At 26.3% G+C, this 22,458-nt stretch overlaps 1 protein-coding gene across 11 annotated transcripts in view; it reads left to right on the forward strand.

Moving 5' to 3' along the window:
* Positions 1-17,394, forward strand: part of Asator (tau-tubulin kinase asator) — a 492,107-nt gene extending 474,713 nt beyond the window's left edge. For 3 of the 11 annotated variants that reach the window (XM_075362723.1, XM_075362721.1, XM_075362724.1), the window contains exons 20-25: positions 668-806; positions 3,051-3,155; positions 3,611-3,769; positions 5,908-6,075; positions 9,805-9,882; positions 13,603-14,639. In XM_075362723.1, coding sequence (XP_075218838.1) covers positions 668-806; positions 3,051-3,155; positions 3,611-3,769; positions 5,908-6,075; positions 9,805-9,856 — 623 coding nt within the window. In that variant the 3' untranslated portion in view covers positions 9,857-9,882; positions 13,603-14,639. Of the gene's footprint in view, positions 1-667; positions 807-3,050; positions 3,156-3,610; positions 3,770-5,907; positions 6,076-9,804; positions 9,883-13,602 lie in introns of all 11 variants that reach the window. The other 8 variants (XM_075362717.1, XM_075362718.1, XM_075362728.1 and 5 more) reach the window with 7 other exon arrangements.
* Positions 17,395-22,458: the final 5,064 nt, after the last annotated feature.

Consider the following 22,458-nt stretch of genomic DNA (forward strand, 5'->3'; position numbering starts at 1 on the left):
TTTTCTGCAGAAGTGCTGTTCTTAGTTCTGTTAGCTTTCTTTTGATGTCCTGTGCTTTCTTGACTTAATGCTGTAATTTATCTCTCATAGTTTGTCAGTGCTGTAATTCTCTTTTCAAACAGAATTCTAATGAATCCAAACTGTTTATATATAACCTTTTTCACGAGAAATTATAATTCTTTTTTCTCTTATTAAATGATTTTAAATCTAGAATGTTTTAATGAAATATATGAATCTTTTTCTATTTCTATCAAGATTCCAGGTATAGGCTTGTTTTTAATATATATATTACTCTTATTTTATATGGGAATTAAAGTATGTTCATGAGTTAAATAGAGTAGGACAACAGCGTAAATAATAGAAATTTCCTGTTAGCAAAATATAGAAATAACATTTGCAGAAATTGAACGTAATAAATATTTATATTTCATAACATAAAACAATTTGTTAGAATTGTTTCTAACAAAGTTAGCTAATAAAATATGATCTTTTTCACATAATGTTGAAGTTGTCTATTTGACCCTTGTACTTACATCAAATGAAAGTTAAATTCATTTATTTTGTTTTAATGTTGTTTTCTTAACATGGTCTTCAAAACTGAATTGCTGATCTCTGTGTGTTTTTTCAAATTTATTTTTGACATTGTTGTGATTTTTTATTTATTTAGGAATGGGAAGCCGAGGAGGTGGTGGGTGCAGTCCAGTTAGTCCTGGTAAAGAAGAGCCTGCCTCTATTTATTTTGATGCTACTGAAGAAAATAGTAAAGCGCAACACAGTCTTTCACCTGTTATTGACAATGAAAATAGGTTAATGAAAAAATGTATATTTATGCAGTGTGTATTGATAGTATATCTGTGTTAATGAAGAATGTGTAAAGAAATCCTTTGATCTGAATGAAATCGAAAAAAATAAATTTATGTATAACTTGCATTAACTATTTACTGGTAGATGTACAAGTGACTGGTTACAACCAACAACTGATAATTTTGGACTATTATATTCACAATTTCCTAGTAAAGAACCCAAAGGTTTTTCGAGTCATTAAAAATTATCAGCAGTCCTGAGCTTTTAATTGTTTCACTTTATGTTGAGAACAAACTGCTGACCAACCTTTTGTACTGATTATCCTGTTAGATTATATATAATATCCTTTTACTACAAAAAATAAACATTAAATACCATTTCTTGTACTAACACATACATTAGGAGGATACATTTCTAGATAGTTGGAAGTCATTTTCCATTGCAAATGCTCTTTAACTGTTAAACTGTTACATGCAAGGACATTATAATCTCATATAATTTTTTTTTGTTATAATTACAGTATGAAAACATGAGATAATATTTTTAAATTAAAGTAGAAAATTGAAAGATTGAACATATTCAAAAATAAAATTAAGAACAGAAGTTTTTATTAAACATAAAAAAAATTAAACATTGAAATATTAAAATCAGTGAGTATTTATAACTGATTTAATGTTAATATACTTCATTAACAGCCTTTTTATGCCTCTGTATGTTCTAGCTGCTATTGGGAAACAGCTAGTTCTTTGCACATTCTTTTGTCTGTTGCCAGATTTACACCTTCTTATCTGCATTCTGAAATTGTAAAAATTTTACAGTTTTTAGAACAAATAAAATAAACATGATCACAAGTGTATAAATCAATAATATACTAAAAGAAAATGTTAGCTCTAAATTCCTGTTGGTTACTGTACACGAATATTTATCATGGGATAAATATGTATGACTTAATCTGGTGTATATTCTTTAAAAATATTGCAAGAGTGAACAGTAAAAAAATTAAACAGCAATTTATCATTGTCAGTTATTAGATATGATGAGATGGCTTTGCTGGATTCCTCATCATTCTGAAATTTAGAAAGCATTTTTAAACTTCAGAAAAGTCCTGATAAGTTTCTTTTAAATATGAAATAATAATGTAGGAAGCTTTTGTGTTTGTAAAATCTTAAGTATTCACATTTAAGTAGAATAATTAATAAGTTATTTCAGAAGACTCAATTTTGTATGGGGGGTTAAATTGATTCAGAAACTTCCAAATATAGTAAAATATTTTGGAAAATAAAAAAAAACAATCATTCATATGAGTGATAATGTTTTTCATTATATCAATTAATGTATTTTTTCCTCATAAACTACACTATATGTTGCATGGTATTTTAATTAAGGTATAATGATAGGTGATGGTAGTAATTTTAGCTTTAGCTTTATAATTAATTATGTATTGCATTATGGTGTATCGATGCTAAATTTTTGACTAGGATCTGCTTTTCAAAATTTTATTTATTTGCATTTTTATTCTCTGTTAAGGTGTTTTGTTATTATAGTAGTATTACATTGCTATTAGATTGCCCATGACTAATAATTTTAAATTATGCAGTTGACCAACTACTATGTTAATTTGGTCATTTTTTTGTTTTTCTGACTACTATAACTTTTACTTAATGTAGATTTTTATAAAAACCAGTTTTGACATATTTTTATATCATATCACCTATTTAACAGTTTTAATTTTAGCTAGAGTTAAGTGTAGCTCATCCAGGCTTTTATCTTGTTAACAATGTTCAGTTCTTTTATATACTGCATAATTCTTCATTTTGGCGCGGATCGGAGTGTCCTCCGAAAGCGCCTTATGCACCTTTGCACCTTTAAATTTTTCAGAACATGTTAAATTGTTTGAAAATTCTCTGTCATGTTTGTTGGTGAATTAGTAGGTTCTTAAAGGAACTAAAAGAGGAAAAGTATCTTTGTTGACCTGGCAAGAAAATAAGGTCGCAGCTGTATTTTAAAAATACAATAGAGTTTCAGGGTAACACTCGATTTCTTCACTCAAATTAAAAACAGGCAAGTGAAAAGTTGATAAAAAACTTTGTCTAACTTTTTATCATAAATTGTTTACATTATCGGGAAAAAAAATTTTTTTTTAAATGAGTTGCCGATCCGCGCCAATATCACATTCAGATAAGCTGTTATAACTGATGTAATTTTGATAAGAAAAATTACCTATATTGGTATGTTTTATTTTTTAGGTGCAAAAAGACCCCTCCTAAAGGCAGTAAAATACCGATTCCTGTATCAAGCAGTAAAAGCCCTAGGACCAGTATTATCGAGTCGAATGTTGATTCGGCTACAAGGTATTTTGTTTTAGTGTGGTACTTTACTGTACTTTGTTTTTGATTCCATTTTTAATTTCATAAAATTAAAGTTATTATTTGGGCATACGTGCTGCAATATATTTAAAACTTAAAATATTCTGTTTTTAGTTTCATCTCTAATTAAATGTTCAGTGAAATAAATTCATAATTGCATTAATTCTGTGAAATGAAGTAACATAATCACTTTTCTTTAGTTTTCCTTAGACAGATTTTAAAAATGTCTTACCATTTTAATAATTATTATGTCAAAATTGTATCATAAATACTTTGTTAATTGTTTATTTTGCTTAATAATGATATATAAACTAATTCTCTTAGTGCTTACTGTGGTGAATGTTTTTGTCGGTTAATGTGTGCCTGGTTTACTTATGATAGTGTAGTTTTTATATCTTTGTTAATTGTTTTGTTTAATATATTTTATCTGTTATTTACAGACACAGTGATGATGAGCATGGAACAGAAGTAGAATTAACTCCAGGCTTACGCCGCCGCCGTGGTGAAGGAAAATATGTTACAGATCAGTCACAACTTCCTCTAAGGTTTATGCGCCCTGTTCATAGGAGATCTGTAACTTCAGATAGTTCAAGAGGACGGTTAGTCATTATTAACTATATTATAAACTTCTAGCCACATACACTGTATATAAAAGTATAATATCTCATATTTTATGAAAGTGTGCATGCTTATTTTTACACTTGTATTAAATTAATAATCAGTTATTCTATACCATTTGTATTCCATGAAATATCCTAATTAAGGAAAACCATACAGTAAGTGCCCAGTAGTTGGCTCACATTCATTTAACCTCTTCTTTATAGATTTTGATTAATGGCTAAGGAAGAAATTCCTATCAAATTAGTTAGTAAAATCTGCCAACAAGTAGTATTGTTAGAGGAGATACCATTTGCCAGTATACCTGCAATATGTTACAATTAGCTTTTATCCAGATTAGCTATTGTGTAAGTAGTTTTATCCCTTATGCAATAAATATTAAATGGTTTTAAAACAACGTCTCAATTAGTTATGCAAAGTACTTTTTCATATTTGTAACTGTTTTGATAGGTTTGTATTTTAGCCATTTTGGTAACATTAAGTTGATTAGAGATTGGATAAAACTGCAAATGTACGTACTAGTGAATCAGTAAGATGTCTGACTGATAAAGCACATTCAAAACTATGTTTTGAATTTGTTGTATAACCTCTTTTACAAGGCACTGCAATTATTGATAAAACAATTGCTTTTAATTATTGTAGATTTACTAAAACAGTTGTATATTGTCATATTTCAGTGCTATATAACTCATGAATTTTCTGCCTGTTAAAAGATTACATTTATTTATTATATGTTCTGTTAAACATTGTCCATAAAGGTGGCCTGAATTTAAGGTGAAAATTCCTGGAAATATAATATTGACTTCTGCCTGAGTAGTTTCTACATTTCTGTTGTGACTTCCTGTTGTGTAAAAACTGGATTTTCCCTGAGTTATCTCATATCAGTTTGAAGCATCTTTCTAGCTTTCACAGGTGTTCTTCCATAACCATTTTTTTCTTATTGATGAAAGTTAGCATATTGAATATGTATAATGGTTATGATAGTGATTTGGTTATAGTTAATCCAATATTCCTTTCCTTGCTGAACTGATAAAATTATTCAGCATGAGAGATTTTATGAGGATATTTTATTCTTTTATGAATACTTATTGTATCCATTTGTACATAAACCCTGCTTATACTCCTACATTTGTGTGTATGTTAAATCTGTTTTTCACTTAAACATTACCATGATGGAACATTTAAAGGTACTATTGTAAAGAGGTCTTTTTCACAGTATTTGAGAGCACAAAACACATATCAAAACTTTAGCCTAAAATTTAATCCCATTACCAAGTAATTCTGGCCGAGTGCTGATCCCATCACAATATGGCTGTTTTCATGTTATTCCATTTTTCCCTAAGGTTGCAGAAAATTGAATTTAAATTACTAATAATTTTTTTTTATCAATAAATGTATTTTGTAAGTGAAAAATTAACAGCTATATAAGCCTGCATCCTCTACTCTGTTACTTAAAGGATAAAAGCAGCAGCCCACTTAAAATATGTGCCTTATTGAAAGACATTGAATACCATAAGTCACTATTAGTAAAACTGATGTAACTCAGGTAAAATTAATAATTCTGATGAGGAATATAGAGCTGTTTTTTTAAAGACAGTGGTACTCCTTTATCCTATCACAGCTTATGGTTATCCATCATGTTATAGTGCTGAGTAGAACAATAATCACAGCATATTAAATACTTCTACTGAGTAGCATTAGTTACAGTGGTCAAATTATATGACAGTTTGTTGAAAATTTAGTTTTATTATGTATTTTATAATAATATTTTCTTCATTATTCTCTTTCTTTCTGAAATTCTGTATTTATCTCCTATATTAAAAGTACTTAAGTGAACATTTCTAAAACTAGAGTGGTCGGAACAATGCTCTGTTTAAAACCCTATTAATTTTCAAAATACACCTTGTTACAGCATCAGCAAACATTTCAGTCTCATATTATATCTGGATTGTGAATGTTAGTGCATTAGTTTCATTAAAGTAGATTAAAATATGATATCTAGTAAACATTCTTTATACATTAGTTATCGATTAGAAATACAGAGTTGTAATTATACAGTTTACTCCCAGTTGCTGTAAAAAATATTTGGATTTTTTATTATGTTTATATTTTTCTTCAGCGGTGTGACTTCACGAGGTTTACCATCTCACCTGCTTTGTTCCCCATCACCTTCAATTGGAGGTGAAGAGAGCAGTGAACAAGATACCGATTCGTCTGGAAATGTCATTGTTCCAGCACCCCATCCACCTCCCCTAGATAATCTTAATACTCCTGAAAATAATGCAAGGTATTTAAACACTTAGTGATTAAAGTTAGTAGAGTCTCGATAGTTATGGTTGAGTTGGACCAAGTGTTTTTCAGAATATCAACTCTCATTGTTTGTATTCAGTGGTAATAATTAACATATACTTAGACTAAATTAACTGACATATCTTGGTTATAGTTGTTACTGTCATTGCTGATATTTAGTTATCTGTAATATTGTATGTATAATTGTTAATTGTATATAGTTAACTGTTTATTAATTAACAGTAATTATACTGTAATAATATTACATTATATTTTGATAAGGTTAAATGATCAGTTGCTCAGAATTAAGAAAAATTCTATTAAATTCCTAAACTATCGGGACTGTACTGTATTCTTACAATTTTTTTTTTGTTATAGTAATTTTATTACCATAGTCAGTTTTGTTCAGTTATATTTTTCCTTCAGTATTTGTTCCTGTGTACCAGGCCATTCATTCAGTTGTTTGATATCTTATTGTCTTTATAAGCAATTAGTATACTTGTTATGTTATGAAAAAAAGATGTGTATTTGTCTTTTTGGGGAGTTAGTACAGTCATCACCATCGGTAAACATAGGATGGAAGAGCAGCTCTGCTGCACTTTGAATAACATAATTTAAAAATATTAGTTAAAATTGTAAATGTATTTCCATCAAAGCAGAAAATAGGATGTTAGCTCCTATTTTGCATTTATTATGTTTTCAGTTTTAACTAACATTATTAATAAAAGAGTATAAGAAAGATGACATGAATAGAAATAAATGTAACTCCTTAAAATATTTTCACAGTAATTTTTCCATTGTAAATTGTATAGTCATATGACCAACTACTAATCTTGTGATTTCACAGCTGCAGACATTTAATAGGCATTTTTCTGTGAGTTTCAGTTTTATGTAATTAAAAAATTTATTTAAATTTAAAAAATAAATCTTCAAAACATTTTTTTAAATAATAAACTGAAAGAAAATTTAATCTAAGGAAAATTTACAAGTTTTGGAAAATTTTGTTTGCTTAAAAAGTTTATTATATAGATTAAAAAATTATCTACTTGTTTTGACTTTTTATATACATTGTTACTAAGCTGTTAATGCATTTGGGATTTTTTAAAACCTTTTAACTAAAATTATGGTTGAGATAAATATAAATGATAAAAAACTACTCCACAGGAAATAACACTGACTTTTGAACTATTAAGATATGGTTAAGTCTTTATTTTTTTTATTTATTATATTATGCCACATTAGATTATTTGTTCGAATTACAGCAACAGTTTGTCATGTTAACTGAGACAGATTACTCCAGCAGTAATCTCTTTAACTGAACTCTTTTAACAAAAATATAAACACATTCTATAAGTGTGAACTTTTAGTTTCATTGCTGGTGAGTGTGGTAAAAAATGCCTATATATTATACAGTTGTCTCCTGTGTAAATGTTACCTAACTTAGGGAACTGATATCAAAATAAAAAAAGGTTCATGTGGACTAATGTTTTTTCTCTTTTTTCTGTTGTCTGCCATTTTTTCCAATGAAAACTTGTATCTTAAGAACAGATTGAAACATTTTAATGAAATTTGGTTTAAATGTATCCAAGAACATCTACAAAAGAAATAACATAGAAATTTCCAAAATGGCAACACCCATTAAATTTATTCAATCATTTATAGCTCCATAAATATTAGTTTTATCAAATTATATTTTATTAGATAAAATGTAAAGTTTTTCTTTTGAATGAAATGACTTTGCATTTGTTCAAATAATTTGAAAAAAGGCTGATAAAGTGGATTGCAAAAATGATGCAGTCTTGACAATTTTGTGCCTGTTTTCACTTCCTTCCCTCATTGAATTAAAATAGTTAATAATTTCTGTTATGAATAAGTGAAAATAGGCACATAATTTCAAACTACATAATTTTTACAATCCATTTTAATAATTTCAGTCATGTTTCACCTTTTTTTCATAAATCCAAAAATTATTTTTAAAACTGAATACATTTTATCTGTGTACAAAACTGAATACATTCTATATATATATATATATATATATATATATATATATATATATATATATAAAATAAGTGGTTTGTTAAGGAATGACTACTTCTTAAATAAAGTTTTAAAATAAATGTGAAACTAATTTTAAGATAATTTTTTGGAACTTTTAGATATGTGGTTAATTAAATTTTGTCACCATTCGATCTCATTACTAGTTTCTATTTTTTACAGTTACATTACGTAAAGAAGGATTAAAGTGAGGGTGAAACATTTTAGCTTAAATATTTCTAATATTTCTTAATTGACCTTACCTTTGTCTGTACTCCTATATTTCTTACACATTTTTATGTTGCCTTTTAATAATTTTCATTTTAATGAGCTGTCTTTTTTGATGGAGTGCTTTACAATATTTAAGAGCATATCTTTCTTGCAGACTAATCTTTTTTTTTCATATGTGTTTATTTTGCTCAAAAGTACGAGTATTTACTTAATTATTACCTAGATAAAGAGATAGTTTTATTTCTGTACAATTTGTCTTAACATTATTGTAGTTATAAATAAATCCTTAATTTGTGATTGAATTTAGAAAATAAAAACCAGTGTTTAATTGACAGTTTACAACTTTTTTTGCTATAAATAACTTTTTTCATGATTAAAAAAAAATTTGACCTAACTATTATCTTAATGTAACCAAGTAATATAAAATGTGTCAAAAACAATTATATAGTTAACATTTTAATTATAATTTTCTAAAAATAATAATACTTGTACAAAAAAAGTCAAAACTAAACAATTTACTTCACATGGTGTAATGCCATGTAAGCAGAAATTCAGCTATTACTGTTTATAGATACAGTATCAACTGACGCTGATAGAGACTTTTTTTTTATACTGGGTGAAACCCAGTATAAATGATGCCGATAGAGACTCATGAGCTTGAAAGCTTCCTGCTGTAATTCAGTAAGTATTATCTAATTAGATTATTTTGCGACTTTTTACAAATTACAAGCAGAATTCAGCTATTACTGTTTATAGATACAGTTTCTTATAACCCAGCTAATGTTCATCAGAACTTAATCTCAGTTAGATTAAATGATCATTAAAATGTTCTTTTTATACTTATATGTAAAAATTTTGAAAATAATATACAGCAGGAAAAGTTTATATATCAAAAAAAAAAGATTTAAATATTAAAAAGAGTGATATGATTTTTTAATTGATAAAAAATTTGTCTGTTTCACTGAAAAAGTTAACCTTTCGTTCTGGTTTTTAAAAATTTCAATCTTTCTGTAAATTATTAAAAGTTTTTGAATATAAACAGCTGCAAGAGAGGTGGCACACATTTTACCAGTCTCATTTAAATTTATTGAGTTGCTTCTAAAAACATTTAGGTTAGTTGGTGACACTATTTTTGTAGAACGATGATGAGATAAAGGTTAAACATTTTGTGGGAACTGCATTTTAAAATAAGTTTTTACTTCTAATGGTATATTGATTATAATAAGGTTATAAATCACTAATTTTTCTTAGGTTCACTTGAAGCTAATTCTTCTGAAATTAATTAAAAGTTATGAAGGACTTGGAAAATTGTAAATTGATTTCCAAATATAAGACTCAAACATGTCGTTTTCAATTTGACTAAAAATTTTTAAAATTTCTTTATTGTAATTTATTTTAGAAAGTTGAGATTTTTGTTCTAAAAGTATTAAAAATTAAATTATGTAAATTGTGTTTATAGATGTAGGAGGTTTCACCCAGTAGCAACAACTGATGCTGATAGAGACTCATGAGCTTGAAAGCTTCCTGCTGCAGTTCAGTAAGTATTATCTAATTAGATTATATTGAGACTTTTTACAAAATACAAGCTCATTTATAAATTTTAATTTAGCATTTGACATTCTATTCAAATTCAAAGGACCAGACCAACTGTTTTTTATTAATACAAGTTCTATAATACTGTGTTTTTAGATGGGGAAAAAATAAGTAAATTTTATCAATTGTGTACAAAAAAATCCTTCCTTAAATAAATAGTTTAAACCTGTTGATCATATTTTTCTAATTAATGCAGTTATATTTATTCAGAAAAAAAGAATTAGTAATTTTTAATCTAGTTTTTTTTTGAAAAATATTTTCAAACATTTTTATTCCAAAAGAAATAGTTTTTAGAATAAATAAATTTGATTTTTTTATGTTTATTTAAATTTATAAAATAAAAATGCTCAAAATAATTTTACTAGGAAAAAGTTGTTGAGAGTTTCCAGTTTACAGAATTATTTAAATTCATTTCCACAACTGCTAAAATGAAAAATTACTCATAAAATTATAACTTTTTTGGTTAACTTCTCGGCTGACCAGTTTTAAGTTTAACTGCTTTACATTAACTGGTGTGTTAAGTCTTCTTGACAAGTATATTCATACCAAACAATAAGTTGGCTATGATAGTTCACTTGTGTTATTGAAGTCACTTTGAAGTTGTTCTAAGTATATATATGCATATGAGCATGTATTGTATATATTCTGATAAATCTGTTTCTACCATAGTTAGAAATTTTTTCTTTCTCATTTGTTCTTGCTTTTGCTGCCATTTTATATTTTGATCCATTTATTAGTTTGATTTCTTAATTTTATGTGGGAATAACTTGAAGGATGAAGTAATGATTGTAAGTGTTAAAACAAGTTAAGGGGCTTTTGAAAAATAGTACATATAACATTTGATTTCAAATTACTTTGTCTGTTTTTATATATTAGCTGTTATTTCTTATTTGGTTTAAACTTTTTTAAATGCATAAATACTTTTATTCTGACCTACATGTAGATAATATTTTAAAAGAATACATTTTGACCAGAACTGCATAATATAAGAATGTTTATATCACAGTGTCTATGGGATCATAAAATTAATAAATATTGATTCTTATTAATGAAAATGATTGAACTCTAAGTTTTTGATATTAGTGTGTGTTTCTTTTATACCATTTAACATAGAAAAAGACTGATGTGTCTGATTTAACGACTCAAATTCCTTCTGTCCTTTCATTACCTATTAAAAACACTTATCTTACAAAGATGAGACTTACTCATTTTTATAAAGATCATTGTCATTTCTTTTCAAATTTTCCCAAGTTTGCTGCTTATAAATCTCAAATACGGTTAATAGAAGAGTAGCTGATAAGTTATTATTCTGTAAGAAATATAGTAAAACTTTCTCTACTGTGTTGTTTTTTTTCTTAGTAATAGTTTATAAAAGAAATTATAAAGATTATAAAAGTTTATAAATAATCATTAACGTGTGTGTGTGTGTGTGATGTGATGTAATCAAGAAATTCCAAGACTAGTAAAAATATATAAAATCCAGTTTAATGATAACTCCATTAGTAGTGAGCAGTGACCTTGGGTCAGTATACAAAATGGTATCATTACATATACATAAGGTCTATGTTACATGTGTGCCCACATCATCAATTTCACTGTTTGTAGAGTAGTGCAGAGTAGATGTGAAGTAGTAGTAACTTCAAATTCTGCATCAGAAATTTGTTTCTTAAACCTTTAAAATTATTCAGCAATAGTATCACAGTAAAGCAATGGGTGGGTATGGTCCTTTAAATGGCACTCAAAAAAAAAAAAAAAGTGTGTAGAGCCTTTTTAAAGGGGTTCAGAACGTGAGTGGATAAAGAGAGATCGTGTGTTCCTTCATAAGCATAACTCCCAAAAATGGGACAAAAATTAGGTAGCTTGCATGAAAATTGACAGATCACCATAAAGGAAATTTATTGAATCAATGTGTTATTTGGAACAATATCTGCCAGTTCTCACTTCTGTTTTAAACATGCACCATGTCAGTGTCGAGTTCATCCCCCTTATCTAGACCTTTGAATATAAGGAGCATTATTTCAAAATCTGTCAGGATCTCCCTCAGTAAATTTTGGATGACCTAAAAGTCCTGTCAGATGGCATCATTAATGATGAGAGTTGGGTCTACATCTACAATCCAGAAACTTAACCAAAGTATTAACAGTAGAAGAGCCCATCCTCTGAGACCATAGAAGGCAAAGTAGGTCAAGAGTATAACCAAGAGCATGCTTGTTGTTTATAACATTCACAGTGTTGTGAACTTTGAAGTCATCTCTCAGGTCAGACTGTCAGTTCAATTTCCACTGTAATGTTCTGAGATGTCTGAGGAAGGAAATTTGGCACAAAGGTTGTAAGAAGCTTCATTAAAATATTTCCCCGACCTGTGCAACTATTAGGCACATAAGCTTTTTGGCTGTAAAAATATGGTTATCGCTTCACACTCCCTATACTTACTAGATTTCTCCTCCTCCAGTTTCTTCCTGTCCAAAGATGTAGCTCTAGCCTAAAAATCATAATTTTAATACCATGCAGGAAATCCATCATAAGCCACAAAAGATGTTCAGTGTGCTTAAAGGATTTCCTCAATCATTCCAGACTGGAAAAATCTCTGAGAGCTGTTCAAGAGGAATAACTCAAAATGGATGGTTCTGTCATTTAAATTGGATATCTTTTTTTAGACCTAGTCTCAGAATTTCGTGATTGCACCTGTATAATTATTATTTATTAAAATCTGCTCAGACTGGAATTTCAAGAGGATATTACTTTAAATATGATAGTTTACCAAACTCAATAACATAATTTCCTTTTTGTAACTGCTCTTCTAAGTGTAGGAACTGATGATGGGATTCCATCATCATCCTAATAAAAATTAGCTGTTTTAAAGCAGAGTAGTGCAAAAGTTCAGTATCCTTTGTATGGACCACTTTTAAGAAGCTTCTGTTCATTTTTTTTTTTTTTCAAATTAGGTTCCTTCCTTGTTTGTGTATAAGAGGTATTTATCCCAAGTCATCACCATTTTCTAGGCTCACATATTGGTTCTATCCAGATATCTTATTTCATTGTAAGCAATGTCTTTCATGACTGAACTCATACTTAATAAGATTTGTATTTTTTACCCGCTAGAGGTTTGCAAGTTACATAATTTTATTAGTATTATATAGATAGTGCAATTAACAGATAATGTAGGTTTTTGTTGTAAATAAATTAATATTATTGTTAGGTACTCTAAGAGCAAATCCAAAATTGTCTCTTGTGCTGCAATATGTTTTACTCATTACTCTGATTAAGTTAAGGATAATCTTCTAAAATATCTACTTCTGTTACATTGAAAATTGTCTTTTTTAATACAAACAGTAGAACTGTGTTTTACTCGTTTACTGTCTTAAATCATAAAATATTATAGACTAACTTGTGAGCAAACATTAAAAAATAAACTATTTGTCAGTTAATCAGTTCTTAACCCTAGGAAAATAATCTTTGTTGTTAAGTAATATGTTGGCCATTATTTTAAAGAATTTAAATTTTTTAAAATTGAACTTCACGTTTTGCTTCATTTAAAATTATTTAAGAATGTAAAGATTGTATAATTATTCTATTAACAGTCGTAGTTAACACATGTTATTTTAATTAATTTCATTTTTGATAATATATTTACAAATTAATGTAACTTTTTTTTGTATTTCAGGTCATAAGTCTATAGAGGTTGCAAAAAACAACGAAAATACAGAGTGTGAGTGCGGGCGATTAGTGCTAGAGATATATATATATATATATATATATATATAAATATAATTATATATATAGTAAACTGTTAGAATTGAATAAATTCATTTGCGTATTAAATTTGTAAAAGGAACATTTCATGATTCTTACCTTTGACATTTTATTTAATTGTGTGGTTTTACGAGTCATTCTCATCACAAGTTTCGATTTCACTGCGTTTTCTGTGCAAAATTACTGTTCATTTTTTATTGTTTAATTTATTTTGGCTGTTGTAGTAAAAATAAAAGTGTAATACGTCAAAAAAAAAAAGAATTTAGTTGTCTCGGATGAATGTAAAATTACTTATGTATATTTTACTTGTGACTACAAACAGACTTAAATCAATGCGATATAATTCTTCAAAATTTCAGTGATGTACTGTAACATGGCTAAATTTGCTTATAGGTGCACATAAAGACTTAAGATATTGGTATCTTTTGATTGCTACAGATAAGCAGTAGCAGTATATTGTAATAGTAATTATTATATAAACAATTTTTAAAAAATGTTTGTAATATTTATGTATTACAAGCATTATATTAATATTATTTATATTATATTGTTTATTTATATTTTTATAGTTATACATGTACAATATACATACACGCACAAACATACATACATACATACATATAAACACATTCATACACATGATAATATATTTTACAGTACATTTTCATTGTGATAAATTGTTGTGCTCCTTAATGATTATATTAGTTTACAAATATTTTACTGGTAGCTCAACGCTGTTGGTTTCATTTTCATATATGTATATTTTTAGTTGATTTTTTCAAAACTTTAAAGTATATGTATATACTTTAATTTATTTTTGTGGAAAATTATTTTGTGATGTTAAATTTCATATTAATACCTAGATAACAGCTATTTTACCCAGTGTGACTGGTGTGATACTAATTTATAATTATAATCATCATTTTCAGTACTGTACTTTTTTACAATTATATTTTTCTTTTCTTTTTTTTTTTAATAAAGTGAATTTATTTTGAAATTTGATGTGATATTTTTTTGTGTGATTATATTTCACTTATATTATTTTAAAAGTTTTTGTGATTTATTGTAATATTTATATGAACATAATATTAATACCATTCATAAATATTCATAATGAAGATTAATTTTGAAGTATACCGAGACACATGTTTATAAATTCTATATAAGAATTTTTTACATCAATGCAGATGTAATAATTTATGACAGACATGTTAATTTTTTATTCAATCTGATTATAAATTATTTCAGTGAAACCTCAATTTTTCTGAACATTAGGAGGGGTTGAATGAATGCTTATAAAGTTCTAATGTTCCTTTACACTTAAACAAAATCTGTGTAATCTATTCATTCTTTCAGTAAAGACACATTTTATTCATATATTAGCTGTAATAAAAATCCAAAACCACAATATTAGGTTCACCATTTAGCTGTTTCTAATATTGCATTTATAATAATTGCAATAAATTCAGTGGTTGTAGTCTACTTAAGTTAAGTTAGTGCCCTTTTGTTATTTTTACTGTATTAAATTATACGTTAAAAAATGATCTCTGCTTCATTTAAAGTCTGTAAAATTGAGGTTTTACTGTAATTTAGTATAAATTTAAAAATGTATTAAAGTGTTTTAGTTATAGATAAATTAGATATGTAGTAATTAACTGTTTAATGATTTATTAAATTATTGCAATTGTATCTCATGGCTGATATGTTTTATATAAATATTAGAACTTTTGTTTACATATTGCTGGGCGACTATGTAACTGAAATAATTAACTTATCTGCTGAATAGTTAACCGAAGAATTTATATTAAATTAATGTATCAATTTTATTTTTTGAAGATATTTTTATTATTACTGTTACTATTATTATTATTTGTTACTATCATTATTATTTATGTCATTCCAATACATTTTTTCTATTTAGAAAAATCATTTAAATCGTTTTTAATATTCAGAATTTATATACTACTGTGGAACACAAAATTCTGATTTAAATGTATTTGTTTATGTATTACTAGAAAACTGTTTTTATTTATTTTTTTGAAATTATTAATTCTTACACCAGTATTTTTATTATAATAAATAAAATAAATCGTTACCTTACACATTAAAATATAAATGTGGAAAAATTAAGGTGTTATTTATTAAATTTCATAAATTAATTGTAGGTGTAGTTTCATACTGTTAGCCAACATTACTTTCAATTATAATACATTTTTTTAATAAATATAGACTAAAAATAAAATCACGTTAAGGATAAATTTTGTTTGGCTAATGTTACACAAGTACTTATAAAATTAAATGTTATTGTTTATATAATGAATGATCAAAATTAAAAACTTATTTTTATCAGCTTAAATCAGTTGTAATTTTATTTTTACTTTTAATTTTTTTTAGTAATATTTTTTTATAAATAAAATATTTATATAACAGACAGGTAATTCCTTAAAGGTGTGCAGGATATGCGGCCAAAATAATCTTTGTGTATAATTGTAGGGTGCTTGAAAAGAGTGGATTGTTTTTTGTAGCTGTGTGGGATGGTAAGAGAATATGTTTATACTGCAAAGCTGCATAATGTACAAGATTTCTAACTGAAAATTACAAATATGATTGGAACATCGCTCATAAAATTCCTTCCAGGTTGTGGTAATCACTTAAAATCTTAGAAATAATTGGGAGTTAAACTTTGAGGAAAATATATATTGATTATAATATTTATCAATTCTCTTCTTCATAATATTAACTTTTTTTTAATACTATAAAGTTATTAACAAAAAATGAAGTTATTTTTTGGTAAAGTGTCTTAACAAGATTAATTGGAATTACTCCTTAAATTTAAAATGGTCATAAAATGATGAAATTTAATGATTTTAATCTCTTATGTTCTTTATTGTTTCCCACAGGTATTGTATTTTTCTTTGAGACATTAATCTGGATTAGAAGTATTAGAATTGCAGGATTAATAAATAGAAGCCATTTAGGATGAGATGCATGGTGATAGCCCAGTTTTCTTTAAATTTAATCTAATATGCAACTTCAAATTTTATGAATTTAAAAACACAAAAAATTTGTATTTTAATTTTTTTAAATTCAAAAAACAAAATAATTCTTGCTTTCAGCTTGATGTTAATTTTTATTGTTTGAGTAAAAGTGCAAAATTGGAGACATAAACTATGATTCTAAACGGAGAATAAACATTTTAAGTTCTCCCTTAATATGTTATATAAGTTTTTGGTAACTTCTTAGAATGAAAAAAAAATTTCTTTGGTCTATGAAATATTTTAAAATTTTGTACTTAATTTTTATTCATCCTTGACTATAATATCCTCTGGCACACCTAATTTTTCACAGCTGTATCTTATCTTGGAAGTAAGGCATCTTATTTTTTTAATATTTTTCAGATTAATCCCTCATATTGATGACAATATTTGTACAAAGATCCTACTAGTCTGCTGCCTGCTATGCTACCCAGTTAAGCTTTATTTTTATTAGGTTTAAATAGGAAAATAAATTTTTATTTTGGCCAGTAACAATCTTATGTCAGAAGTATCAATGAAGAGACGAGCGTTCAGCATTTTGATACAAACCAATTATTTGTTTTAATTTATATAATAAAATAAATATATATAGTAAAAACCTGATTTCATAAAAATTATATGAAAATAGAAAAAATCGAATCGTCATTCATATGTTAGGTAAAAGAAACATCACTTTTGTAAATTAATACATTTCCTTCCAGTTAGTATAATGGTTACAGTCTTGTGATACTGTTGGTCCTTTATTATCCAACCGAGAGTATTTTCTGGTATTTTTTTTTTTTTTGTTTAACCTTCAGGACCACTGTTAGGTATTACTTCAGAGGATATTTCCTAGTAATCTAGAGATTTTTATACTATCACTGTTTCTATGTGTGAAATACTTCATCCTTGAATCTAGTGAAAGATTTTTAGTTTCATTTATTCTTACCTTTTTGTTATAAGAAATTCTTAAATTATATTAATGCTGATATATTTTTAATTCTTTTTCTTTATAATTATTTGCTTGTTCTTTTATACAAAACAAACTATTTTTGTAACATAAATAATTAAATATGCTTATTTGGATAGAACTGATTTCTAAATTTCATTGTATCTTTAGTGGGAATCATCTTTCAGCTGAACTAAATGCCTTTTAAATCATATGAGTTGCTTTACAGTATTTTGTTAAAAGTTACTTTGATTTCACTACCACAGGTTATACAGTCTTCATAATCACATAATCATTATGCACACCATATTGTATCAGCAACTCTAATGTTTTTTTATCTCCAAGTGTTATGCCCATGAATCTAATGTTGAAAAAACCAAGAACTTTGTTTAGAGAGTCCCTACTATACTAAAATCTTTCTAACCTTCAAATTTTGGCAACGAAACAGTGAGAATAATTTAATTTATTTTTATCATCAACCATTATTATTAAAGTAATAATTTTCTGTTACCTATACCATACAATGTATGCATTTGTATAGTATAGCAATTCTGTATGAAAATTATACTTTTACTATGTAATTCATATAGTAATTTCAGTTTTTTTTTGTATGTGTAATAATGAAATCTTCCTTATTTGAGCACTCTCCACAAATTCTGTTCATACAAGGGAACTGACACTGGTGGCTGACAACTTGTTGGGAATTGGTGTATGGTAGGCTGTTTTATTATGCAATCTTATTTTACTTTTTGTGACTACATTTTGTTTAGACATAAAAATTCTGTTTTGTGATTAAGTTCTATATTATTTTTAAAATGACGATTAGGATGAAAATTCTCTAGCATTGCGTTTAAAACTTAGGTAAAGAAATAGCTGGAATAATTTGTTCAATTTTTAAGTAAAGTATTAAAGCATATTTAAATAATACTGTATTGAATTAATTTTTTTTTTTTCTTATACTTATTTATTTAATGAAACTGTTAAGGTAATATTGCAGGCACATAGAAACATGCAGTCACTGCCATAAATTTGTAGTTTTATGTTAGCATTGAATCGGCTATTTGTTTACTTCAGAATCTCTTAAACAAAAAATGGCTACCTTTTAAATTGTCTTCAAATTATTTCACCATTGATAATATATGTTATATATATTGAAATAGAAAACAAATGCAGACTTAAACAAATGTTTATGTATCAAAAACCACCTTAAAGGACCATGCCTATTTCTGTTAATGAGATAAAAATCCTGCCCCATTTCTGATATAAATTACTCTTAAGTAAAATTGACTTGCTTTGCATATGAAAAAAGTGCTGATATGTTCTTCTTGGTTAATATATTCTTAAAGAATTTGTTTTATTTTGAATTCCAGTAGTTCCAAAGTAAAAATTTTTACTGGGATGTGTGGAGTTAATACTGATTGTAATTTTTAAAATTGCAAAATATGAGATGTGTTGCATTAATTAAATCTGAACAAAATAAAAATGTATCTGTTTGTAATGATTTGTGAAAATCCTTCAGTTTATTTTAAACAGTTATATAAAATATTAATTTTAAAGTGATTTTTTTTAGCTATTTTAATTCTTTCACTTTTCCTGGTATTTTAACCAGAAAATTCACTCATTGCTTTCATGCGTAATGAAATTTGGTGATGCAAATTAAATTTAAAACATTTTAAAAGCTGTTATAATTTAAAAACTGGATTTACAACAATAATATCTTCAGAATAATCAGAAGATTGTTATAAATTCAATAATAACATTGTTAACCTTGTTATGAGTTTTGATTGGTAGATAATTACAAATTAATATAATATTAAAAACTAATTGAAAGATAAAAATTAACAAGATGGTATAATTAAGATCAACAGGAATGTTTACCTTTGATAATATAAACAATCCAGCTGTTCATATCATGACTGTTGATATTTGTTTTTTATGCTATTCTTACATGAATATTTTTCAGATTGGTTATCATTAATTATAAAAAGCAACATGACGGAAGTAAGAGTAACTGAACCGAGTTGTTTTGTAACTTATTAATGATATTCATTACAGTGAGTATTTACTGTAGATTTGCAGCTGATATGATGTCTGATGGTTTCCAATGGTTAATATCATTTCCTTAAATTTTTCCTTATGAAATGGTTACAAAATTGGGAATTTTTTAATAACCATAATTCCTAAATAACATCAATTAAAATTATAGAAAGCATACATAATTTAAATAGATTAGAACTAAAAAATAGAAAACTGTGATATGAAAAAATTATTAATTTAATGTATAAATATATAAATTAAATAATTATTTTAATTACTGAGGGGCTAAACTGGGGATAACAATGCTCTTTTGTTGTTACCCACAACACCATTCTTTAATTTTAAATTTAAAATATTTCTGTGGAAATATCACCAAAAACTGTCAAACTATGGCCAAAAAACAGACTCCAGCTATGACTGAAAGGCTCAGTCTCACTCTAATCATGGTCAAACATAGTTTTATTTATGAGGTTTTTTAAAAAAATAAAAAACTTACAATGATTATGCAAGTAAAAATGAAATCACTAAACTAGCAAATCAGGGTATGCAATTTTATATGTCCCAATATTTTTCTTTTTCACAAATACAAATGTGCATAATGTTGAATAGCTATCTGGAATTTTGTTTGCATTTAACAAGGATTTTTTGCTTAGATTACATTTATGAACTATTTATTTTTTATATTCTTATTCTTTGGTTCTTTACTTCTGAGAAAGCTATTAAAAATAATAATTGTGATTATGACTTTTACTAATAAGATTTAAAAGTTCCAAACTTAGACTTGTTGAATTTTGTTATCAGTTTATGGCTCGTACCAATAGCTATAATGTGTTCTATTTTCACTGGTAAGGAAGGAAAAGTAAGCACAGTTATTTACAATATCATTCTCTTTGTGCTGTTGGCCGCTTTATTCCTGTTCTCTTTTGTTTGTCATAACTTTAGAGATAATATTAAAGTTTAGAGATAATATTATGATAGTAACAACAATAATAATAGATTTTAATAAAGTTTTTTTTTTAATCTCTGATGTAAAATATATTTTAATTGATTTTGTTTTTTTGATAAACTGAAGCTTGGGGATAACTATAAAAAAATATTGCAGTTTTTCCCTTACTTGTCTAGTCTACATAATATAGATTTGTATGTATTACAAATACATGTGTTAAAAATTAAATTGTAGAAAATCTTTTGATGTTTATTAATTATTGCATAAACAGGTTATTTTTAGTAATTAATTTTGTAAAAGAATACTCTGATGATTATGTTAACTTTACTATTGTATATTTATTTTCTTTATAAGTATAATTAGGTGTACATAACCCATTGTTTTATTTCTCTATTATTTAATTCTTTTTAGTTTTGTACGTCGTTCAAGGAGGCTTCCTTTTACATCTTTAAAGCATTTCTTGACCAGTAGTCTTATAAGACAACACAGTAAATTAATAACAGCAAATTTTGTAATTCAAGAATGTCTTAATATGAAATTTTCTGTCATAATTTATTCAGTAGAACAGTAAGCATGTCTCTATTTTATGTTTTAGTTAAACTTGCGAATTTTTGTTAAATAGGCAGGGAAATGCTATAAATTAAGGTCACTAAAATTTTTCTTTTAAATAATATTTTAAATGTATTTTTTTATATATTTTATAATAAACGCCTTTACGAGCTTTTAAACAGTAATATAAAATAAAAAATTATGTTTAAGTAGTAGGTGTATGGTACCAGTACCGACATCATCATAATTTACCATTTTTACAACAAATGTTATTGTTTTCAATATATATAGAAATAAGAACCATACATCACAGTGGAGCATTCATTTTTTCTAAAGTGAAAAAAAAGCATAATTAATGGTTTTATATATGTTGTATTAATGTCTTCATCAAAAACAGATATGTATCCTAACTTTAGTTGTTTTTTTAAATCTTCTTTTAACTTATTCCATTTTTTTTAGTACAGTTTTTAAATCTATTCACACTAGTCAGTTTATATTTTAATTATATGTTGTAGTCTATTATTAATGATATATATGTAAATAGAAGAAACAATGAATGCTGTGCGATATTTGCCAAAAGAAGAGAACAGAGATTTACAATCATTATAGAATTATCAGTATGCTGTTTTACACTATCCTAATGATGGTTTTTTTTTCATGTTATAGTGTATAAAATTTAATCTGTATAACAGTAAAAAAAAATAAGATTTTCTAAGTACATAATTTAATTCTCTAAAAATGAGAATTAATAACTTTTATTAAATCCTGTTAAATGGCGTTGGTTTCACAACACCTAGATTATTTATGAGAATAAGATCTTGGAAAAAAGTTATTTAAAGAATAAGAATGAAATGCCAATGACCAAAGCCTTGTTTAATGAACAACTTCTTTTATAGGTCAAGCCAAATCAACTGAACATCATGTGTTATCTTTACATTGGTAATTATACTGCCACTGATTTGTAACTTAACTATAAGAATTGACATCAATTAAAACTAAACATAAATGCAAATTAAGTGAATTTAGCTCATATGTTGGCTTATCAGAAACTTTTATTTGTTTACTTCTGGTATGATCACTCAGTACATATAGTTTCACTCTGTATACTGTCCAAATTTATTTTGTTACCATTTAGAATAGTATATTATTGCCAGTAGAAGAGCAAATTAGTAAGGGAATTTCATCAAATTGTTTTTTTATTAAATATTATGTATCCATAAGTGGATACTTTATTTTACTGTTTAAATTTTGGATCACTGGAGTAATGTTAAA

Source organism: Lycorma delicatula, chromosome 4, assembly GCF_047948215.1.
Source record: "Lycorma delicatula isolate Av1 chromosome 4, ASM4794821v1, whole genome shotgun sequence".
Lineage (NCBI taxonomy): Eukaryota > Metazoa > Arthropoda > Insecta > Hemiptera > Fulgoridae > Lycorma > Lycorma delicatula.